Raw genomic sequence first — 9,140 nt, forward strand, 5'->3', positions numbered from 1 at the left:
ATCGGATACGCCAATTATAGAACAGACAGTGACAGATGAATAGTTAGTATAGTGGTGCTGTGCACATACTGAAATGTAAATATATAAATCACAACACTGGCTGCACATTGTTTATTCTCAGGTTAAAAAGGTGAAAGGCGTTTCAGACAAAATATTATATGTATTGAGGAATTGCTACATCTGCTCACATTTAATCCCAAATCAGGGACCACTTCTTCAAAAGTGGTTATGTTTATGTAAACTGCAGCACAAGTCACAGCATTTCATTACAATACCAATTGGAAGTCTATAGCTAGCTGACGTTAGTGTCAGAAGTCTGACATTAGGGTCATGTGGCCTAGACATGCAGAAGGACTTTATTTACTCACGCATACAAGTACAAGCAGCTGTTGGCGATATGCTCCACAGACTGTGCTAAAAAATAGCAACAATAAAACACGTACAATGCAGGGCATTGCGGTCTTTAAAAATACATAGCTAAAATGATACAAACAAAAGATTGAACAATCTAGAAATGCCCTTGAATAGCTGTTGCTTGCGAAGAGCTTCCATCGCTCACGGACTAAAATAGCATTAACAGATTATAGATCTAGACATCGCGCAGTTTACTGAAGGAGGCATATATGTATACTATACTCACTTTAACAATCAAGTGAATCTCCAGGTTATTCTCAGATTATGTATACAGAAACTGTCAAGATAAAGGATTTATAGCTGGCATACATCACCTTCCCTGCGGTGCCGGGGTGGGTGGTGGGTGGCGTGCCACTCAACTTTCACACTGCTGCTGCAGATTAACGACAATATTTCTGGGATTATCTGAACTGCAGTCCAGACTACATCATTGAACCATCGGTAGGAGCTAATTGTCCAATGTGTTGACGTGTGAATCCAACAGTTTATAATGATATTATACCGTAATTAATTCCTTTCGGCATCAAGAGATTTTCGATGATATTTTTTGGGGTTTGACACATCATTTATTTATCTTGGGACGCCGACTTCCGTGTCACGTGCGACGTGTTTGCGTTCTGCTCAGCCAATGCGGTCTCGTCGTGTTTTACGTAATGGCTGGAAGGAGCCAATTACAAACTACTGTTTGCGGAAGTGGGCGGGATAATTGAGGGGATTGCCGAGACACACTTGTGTTCCGGGTTAAAAACACAAATAGAAACTAAAGCAGCGGTTTAGAATACCTGAAATCCGAACATTCATTAGTAAGTTTTTGTAGATTTGTTCCGTGTTTTTTCTAAATTGTGTCGAAAGATGAGATTCGAGTGAATTGTATTCTTTCGACCATTTGGTTTAGTCAAAGCTGAGGTCTGCTGCTGCAGGCGGCTCTATGGGGCGATGGCGTGTTGATGACTGAGTAAAACGCGACATGGAGTCTGTCATTTTGGAACGTAGTGAAATACCCCACTGCCCCAGGGCCAGGCCCAGGAGACAGAGCACTGAGAGCAGACGTCCCTTGAGAGGGGTCCAGGGGGGTCCCCCAGCATAATTAGCTACCAGTATATAGTTAGTATGCTAAAAGTTGTCCATAAATTATCAATAATTAATAACATGTTTTATGTATACGATTCAGAAGAATCTGAATTAACCATTTTCTGCATGAGTACCGTTTTGCTGTACGATTTTTAATAAAGGACATTAACTTTTTAGCCATGGTTCACATGACGACAGTCATGTTTGAGGGCTAAGGATTTTTGTGTTATCCTTTTGAAAAAGGAAAACAAAACTCAAACAAACTGTGTCTTCAAATGCAGTTGAAAGGTTTAGCCTAATGAAGGTCGAATATTCAAACAACTTTCAACTGCATTTGAAGACAGTCATTGTGCAGGATTGTTTAAAAAAAAAATCTGTTATCCTTTTAGTATAATTTGCAAACTGTTAATTGAAATGTACCCATTCTACATACTGTGAGTGTGAATACAAATTTCAGTCAATTCCAAATAAAGTGTTCAAAGTATTTCACTGGCCGATCCGTGTCTCCACTCCGTGTTTTGGCAGAAGCCATAATCTTCAACTGTGCGATTGGTCTTATTTTTTGGTCAGGCGATGGTGCGGGTAGCGTGGGCGGGGCTCCGCATGGCGTGCTGTCACCGTAGCAGTGTTCTGTCTTTGTTCAAATCAAACATACCTGCTGTCAGTGCTGTGACTGCTGCTGTGGCAGTGAGGAGGACACTTCATCCACCTACGTCTGGGTCTTACAGGAGTAACAGGACTGCATCAAGGTAAGTGTTTGTTGCATTTTTACAAGTTCAGTAGCTAGCCTATGTTATAATGTTGTTGAGTTCAAACAACCAAGCCATTCCCACTGCAAATCCTTGTCCTAAGCTGCTAACCTGTGGAGAAGATCCACCGTTTGTGCTATTGATAGCTGTCTGATCGGCAGCTTGCTTAGTAGTTGGATGGATGAGTCACTTAAAGGCTGTCATGATCATTACATTTTACTTGACAAATAATTGCCATACAACATACAATTTAATTGTGTTTTTGACAAATAACTTTCAAAGACATGACTGACACTGACTGACTGGTACCAATAATCACAATAAATAATATACAATGACAATACATAATGATAAAAGTATATTTGTTTATTTTCTCACCCTCAAAAAAGCCAATCTACCAGCTCACAACTCAGGTGTTCACTTGACACTAAGGGTTGCCCACCTGCCCCATGGCAGGTAAATAAAACCTTCGGGCAGGTGGAGTTGGTTTTCAGGTTGCCCGAACAGGCAAGTGCTCGCTTGAAAGGGGACACCACACGAGATATCTGTCGGCGTATAACGCCTGAACATGGCCAGAGTGCTCTGTCTTCTGGTCTGTGGAATGTAAAATAAAAGCATGGTTTACCTACTGGTATGATGTGCTGTTTTCACATATTCACATATTTCACATATTCATAGCTATGTAGGTATGAATATGGGTTACCTATCATTACCATCATCATTTTATAATGGGCGTTGGGCGATTTACGTTTCAGGTAAGTGGGCATGACCTTTGGGAAAGTAGAACATGACATGTACTTGCCCGATGGGCAAGTGCATCAGACCTTAGTGTCGACCCCTGATATTTGAGAAAAGTTGTGAGCTTGTTGATCAGATATTATCGGTGAATGAAGACTCACTGTCAAATACACCAGTATTGTCTGTCTGAAACTACTAAATCAATAATGTAATGAATATGTTATAAGTAGTTGCCAGCTGGCAAATGTAATAAATAATTTGTATTTGATACAGGTATAACTGATCATTGTTCTCTAACACTGCTCCAGTGAGGCAAGGGACCTGCAATCTTCAGTCAGAATGCCTGAAATCAACACAGATAACCTTGATGAGAAGCAGGTGCAGCTCCTGGCAGAGATGTGCATCCTCATCGACGAAAACGACCAGAAGATCGGAGCAGACACCAAGAAAAACTGCCACCTGAACTCCAATATTGATAATGGTGAGCCAGTTAGTACTGCATCTACTAGCATTAACCCAATCTGGGTACTCATTGGCAAAACAGGAATAACAGAGCCCTCGTTTCCTTTGAGTCAACAGTGTGTCTCGAAAGACTATAATTAGCCTAGCAGTAAGTTGCCGTAATAAATAATGCAACCATGCACTAGTGTATTTGAACCCAGAGAATAATTGTATAAGTGCAACCACAAAACAAGCTTCAGTTCATCATAGATCACACAATGAAGTTGTCAGAACATTGACTTTGTAGCACATTGAACTTAAAGGAAACTGAGTGAAGATGAATCAAGCGCTACAGTTTACTTTGTGGCTTCACATTTAGAATAGACAACTTAGACTAGCCTATCACATCTCTACATGTCTATAGTGTCTATGAGACTATTATCCAGAGTGACTGACAATAAGCAAGGAATAATCACATTGTTGCAGCCATGCAGAAAGCTTGTATCTCCATCCATATTCCTTTTTTCATGTTTTCATAAATTAATGCTTTTGGTGATTTTATACATAGTGTTGTGCAAATGTAGCTGAAGGAGATACAGTAGATCTATCTACAAGGTCAGGTGTCCTTGTACTGTAGATTTGCTATTTTTGATACTGTTGAATCTTGTTGCCATTTTGCCTATAATGGCATTCCCAAAATAGAGATGCTACTTGAAACTGGTTAAGAGCTTGAGACTAAATTATCACTACATTGGATAGATGGATAGTTTATTTGTCTCTGTCATGGTTTATCCAGCATTATTACAAACCGAAAAAGGGATTGACACAATTGACCTAAAAGGAAAGGGCTGAAGCCGAAGCTTATTATGCCCACCTTTTTGAGATTTAAGTCAAGACTGAATAAATAAATCAAATTTCAACATTGCTGCATTTCTAATCAAATAAAAAAATAAACAAAATCTGATCCACAAACACAGTTTTCTTTTCTCCATTTCCTGGAAAGTAACAGCATCAATAATATTCTTTACCTTGTCCTGTGTTCTACCAGGTTTGCTGCACAGAGCCTTCAGCGTCTTTATTTTCAACAGCGAAGAGAAGCTGCTCTTGCAACAGAGGTCTGATGCCAAGATCACGTTTCCAGGTGAGCACAGCTAACCCTTCAACTCCATGTGTAATGCTTATCCGAAACAACCATGGTATCTACAAGCTCACAATGTGACCGCATTGTGACACGTTGCGATCTTACAGATCCGCTGTTTTCACAGAATGTTTGCCTACAAATTGTTTTTTAAATGTTTACATGGTCATGTCACCTTTTGTTCTCTGGACTGGTGTAGGACTGTTGTTGTACTGGGCAGCCAACAGGTGTAAAGGATGTGTTACTATATGCTGTAACAACATAGGCTGATAAAGAGCATTCATGCTCGCTGAACCTGCCTAGAGTAAATAATGGTTTAAAATAAATGTGTGTGTGTGTGTGTGTGTGTGTGTGTGCACTGCATGCACACAGGCTGTTTTACAAACACATGCTGCAGTCACCCCTTGCACACCGACAGTGAGCTGGAGGAGAAGGATTGCATAGGGGTGAGAAGAGCTGCTCAGAGAAGACTCAAAGCTGAACTGGGAATCCCTATGGAACAGGTACAGCCGTGTGTGTTTGTGTTGTTGCAGCCCATATACAGGTATACAAGAGTCAAGTTGTTTGATTTAATTATTTTCAGGGGGGGAAAAAAACCATGTCATTGACTTCACTCAGAAAAACTCTGACTTCAACGTGCGAGGGGGAGGGACTGTTGCAAAGAAAAACATCACTTTGTGGGAATTAAACATAGGTGTTTAATCTCTGCATAAGAAATACAATGTTACGCTTACATCGCTTCAGAAAATGGTCTCTGCTGCCATCTAGTGCTTTAATTGAGCTGGAAATAAGTCAATGCTTGAATGAACTCATGTCACAGTAATGTCCTGCATGTGTTGGTTGTATCATGTATGTACGAGTGAGAATGTTTGCATTTCCAATTTTCCACTAACATGGCATTACACTTATGGAAAAACTAGTCTATGAAGAGTGTAACTCATCTCTGCCCTTCCTGTGGCACTTCAGGTGACGCCAGAAGAGATGACGTACCTGACCAGGATTCACTACAAGGCCCAGTCAGACGGTGTGTGGGGAGAACATGAGATTGACTATATCCTCTTCATGCAAAAGGTAATGCATCTGCAGCTTTTTTATGGATATGCCTGTGTTGGTATGTATCTTTGTGCATGGGTATAGGCGCCACCAACTATAACACTGGCGATAAATTAAGTTATTTGTATAGCACCTGTCGTATAGAGAATGGGATTCGAGGTCTTCACAGAATCAAACCAATGGTGATTGAAAAGTACATTTTTGTTTATCTAATTTCTAGGATGTGGAGGTGGATCCAGACCCCAACGAGATCCAGACACACTGCTACGTCACCAAGGAGGAGCTGAAGGACATGATGGAGAAGGCAAAGCGTAAGGAGCTGTTGATCACGCCGTGGTTCAGTCTCATCGCTGAGACCTTCCTCTTCAAGTGGTGGGACAACCTGCACAACCTGAAGCAGTTCATGGATCACGACCACATCCACCGCATGTAACCCCAGGCGTGTCCCCCAAGCACCACCAGCCCAAATGCTTTGGCATTAGTGTGACTGTGCACAGAAGATGAAGTTGTTGGAAACTCCTAGGCAGTCAGGCGAGACTCATGAAATGCTCAAACGTAATTGTTCTGCATAAATAATGATGTCATGGCTGTCAAGTATGTTTGTTCTGTTGTTAGAGTGTAGGTTTTCTTATACGGAAGCTGCTATGACTAGGGGAAGTAGTAGTTGATATTAAGAATACATGTTTTTGATATCCATTTTGTAGCACCGATGTCATCCCTCTACACCAGGGGTGTCGAACTAGTGGCCTGCAGACCAGATGCCACCTGAGAAGGTGTCAAATATGAAGATGAAAAAATGTGACAACTTGATTATCCTCTACTGTATAGTATTTCTGTACGAAAGCTGATCTCAGGCCATTCTCTCGCTGCTGTCTCTCATTACTGCTGTCTATCAGGAAGCTTTGTTGTGGGTACTTAAGAAAACAATGCACGCTAGTTAACCACTGTGCGCCACTTCACTCAACCACAATTCTGTCCAGGCAAGAGTCACAATGTGTTGGTCCTAGACTACTAATACATATTTCTCCTTTGCTCTCTGTATCGCTAATGGGAATAATTACAATGAACATGAACTGAATGCTTGCTGGGATATGTTCATAAGAATCTAAATTTGTAAAGTGAAATGTTTAGTAGGTTGAGAGACTGGGACACATGATAGCAGGATGAAAAAGCATGAAAGCAACTGTTTAGGCACATATGAAGTCACATTTACACAATCAAGAAATGCTTCATAAATGTTCAGATTAGATGATCAGTCAGACCACACAAGTTGTAAACTACTAGGTTTGCTCATTCTTTGCAAGTCCTCAAGAGCGAGAAATGCAGGATGCAGTTTAAATGTTTTACCTGCATCCAAGTCTCATCATTTAAAGCAGCTATAAGCAACAATATGTCAACATTTCGACCAATGACAAAGCTTCTAGGAACATTGGGAGCGTTTTACTCATTGCTGGCTGTGCTTTATTAGGCTCTTTGTGATTACATGGGATTTTAATTACTGATTGTTCCAAGAAATGTAGATAATACTTTTTTGTATGAAAGCTGTACAGTAAGTGCCTGAGCTAATGTCATTAAGTTTTGATGACTTGGGTACAAGTAGGGTGACCTGCCACAGTGTATGATTCTACTGACATCAGACTATCATCTTTATCTTTTTTTAATTAAAAAAAAATACTCACTGTTACTTTGTCGTCATACTAGTGGTACCTATTTTTGTGCATGCATAGATGATAATGGCACTACTAATTGGGAGATGCAATACAAATGCAGTTTCCTTATCTTACAGGAGGTGGCAGCACATTCCTGTTCAACAGCATAAAAGCTTGCAATACAGACTTGCCCACATAGGCCTATTATGTAGCTACTAAATGACTAAGAACAAAATCTTATTTGACATTGTCTGTCCCCCTGAATGTATGTGATTTTCAACCTTGGTGGAGCAGAGAATTAAATTGCAGAGCTAGTGTTTACACCAACAGTCTTAACAGTGCAGGAGCTGGGATCACTTTAAAAATGTTCTTATTTTTTTTAAAGATATTATTTGGGTCTCCTATTTGCTATAGGTAGGCCTACAGCTGATCATATGTCTATGCGGCTGACAGCAGGGTATGGGGGAGATAGATGGGAGGCCGTCACTCCGTCAGGATCAGCCAGTCCTCCAGCTTTTTAATTAGAGCTGGGACTCGATAAAAAAAAAAATCTAATTAATCAGAGGCTTTGCGATTAATTAATCTAGATTAATCGCATTTTAATCGCATATCAATATTCAACCCGAGAACAGCGAGAAACCTTTTTTTTTAATGTTTTTTGGTATCCCAGTGAATCAACGAATAGTGACTACAGGATACCACTCATTTTCAACATTTTATACCTGTTGTGGAAATAATAATAAAAAGTCACCCCATTCTGTGTTGCCTAGAACTTAGAAATTAGTAACAGTAACAAGTACATCTCAGTGACATCACAAAGCTGTACTTACTTCATATTGTTACTGTTTTTTGTCAGACCTCCAGTTCTAGGCAACACAAAATGGGGTGACTTTTTATTATTTCCAGTTTTCAGTACTATAGAAAAGCGCCCAGTGAGAAACGTTCCGCGGTGGAAAAAAAGGTGTGATTAATTTATCTGTAGTTAATCAATCTAAATTAATCGCAATTAGTCCCGGCCCTATTTTTAATACATAGAAAATGCATGGAGGTTGCCAATTTCAGTGTATCTAGTGCAGGGCCGGCCCTGTCGAAAATACTGCCTCAGGCAGGATATTTTATGATGATGCTGGGAGCGGGGGGCAAGTTTTGATTAATTAATTAATTTAATTAATTAGATTAATACATTAAAATTAATTTGTATTATTGCTCTTGCATTGCTATTGGAGACACTGGGGGGACACTGGGCAGGCACTGGGGAGGCACTGGGGGACACTGGGGAGACACTGGGGAGACACTAGGGGACACTGGGGAGACACTGGGGAGGCTCTGGGGAGGCACTCAGGGGCACACTGGGGAGGCATTGGGCAGGCACTGGGGAGGTACTGGGAAGACACTGGGGAGACACTGGGGAGGCACTGGGGAGACACTGGGGAGACACTGGGCAGGCACTGGGGAGACACTGGGGAGACACTGGGGAGACACTGGGGAGGCACTGGGGAGACACTGGGCAGGCACTGGGGAGACACTCAGGGGCACACTGGGGAGGCACTGGGGAGACACTGGGGAGGCACTCAGGGGCACACTGGGGGGGCACTGGGGAGGCTCTGGGGAGACACTGGGGAGGCACTCGGGGGGACACTGGGGAGGCACTGAGGAGAAACGGCAGCCATTGGGGAGGCACTGGGGAGACACTGGGGAAGCACTGGGGAGACACTGGGGAGGCACTCAGGGAGACACTGGGGAGGCACTCGGGGGGACACTGGGGAGGCACTGGGCAGACACTGGGGAGAAACTGGGGTGTATCCACAAAATGGTTCTCTATTGTGAAAAATATATATATAATAATTAAACCAACCAACAAACAACCACCAAATGAACCCTTACAGG

General features: G+C 41.7%; 2 protein-coding genes across 5 annotated transcripts in view; one reads left to right on the forward strand and one right to left on the reverse strand.

The window, feature by feature from the left end:
• LOC310868330 (WD repeat-containing protein 37-like) overlaps window positions 1-1,001 on the reverse strand; it is a 32,138-nt gene extending 31,137 nt beyond the window's left edge. Inside the window, exon 1 of one of the 2 annotated variants that reach the window (XM_083778722.1) lies at window positions 729-1,001. The gene's annotated coding sequence lies outside the window, so the exon portion shown is untranslated. Of the gene's footprint in view, window positions 1-640 lie in introns of both variants that reach the window. The other variant, XM_083778721.1, reaches the window with a different exon arrangement.
• Window positions 1,002-1,113: 112 nt separating this feature from the next.
• On the forward strand, window positions 1,114-7,270 carry LOC310868332 (isopentenyl-diphosphate Delta-isomerase 1-like). Of its 3 annotated transcripts, none has more exons than XM_083778726.1 (7): window positions 1,114-1,217; window positions 2,056-2,234; window positions 3,281-3,453; window positions 4,462-4,554; window positions 4,924-5,054; window positions 5,518-5,622; window positions 5,825-7,270. In XM_083778726.1, exons 2-7 carry the CDS (start codon window positions 2,059-2,061, stop codon window positions 6,035-6,037), a joined length of 891 nt encoding a protein of 296 aa, XP_083634852.1. In that variant the 5' UTR covers window positions 1,114-1,217; window positions 2,056-2,058; the 3' UTR covers window positions 6,038-7,270. The 3 variants fall into 3 exon arrangements, with proteins under 3 accessions (XP_083634852.1, XP_083634851.1, XP_083634853.1); XM_083778725.1 differs by having other exon boundaries at window positions 1,125-1,217; window positions 2,011-2,234; XM_083778727.1 differs by having other exon boundaries at window positions 1,125-1,217; window positions 2,011-2,234; window positions 3,290-3,453.
• The last annotated feature ends 1,870 nt before the right edge of the window (window positions 7,271-9,140 follow it).

This window comes from Protomyctophum parallelum (assembly GCF_964188405.1).
Source record: "Protomyctophum parallelum genome assembly, chromosome: 12".
NCBI classification, from domain to species: Eukaryota; Metazoa; Chordata; class Actinopteri; order Myctophiformes; family Myctophidae; genus Protomyctophum; species Protomyctophum parallelum.

Excerpts from the sequence above, each read along its gene's own strand:
- LOC310868332 (XM_083778726.1), top strand. The coding sequence starts at position 2,059 with ATGGTGCGGGTAGCGTGGGCGGGGCTCCGCATGGCGTGCTGTCACCGT. Across the intron at positions 2,235-3,280 it reads AGTAACAGGACTGCATCAAG|TGAGGCAAGGGACCTGCAAT; the intron begins GTAAGTGTTTGT and ends ACACTGCTCCAG. Across the intron at positions 5,623-5,824 it reads ATATCCTCTTCATGCAAAAG|GATGTGGAGGTGGATCCAGA; the intron begins GTAATGCATCTG and ends TCTAATTTCTAG.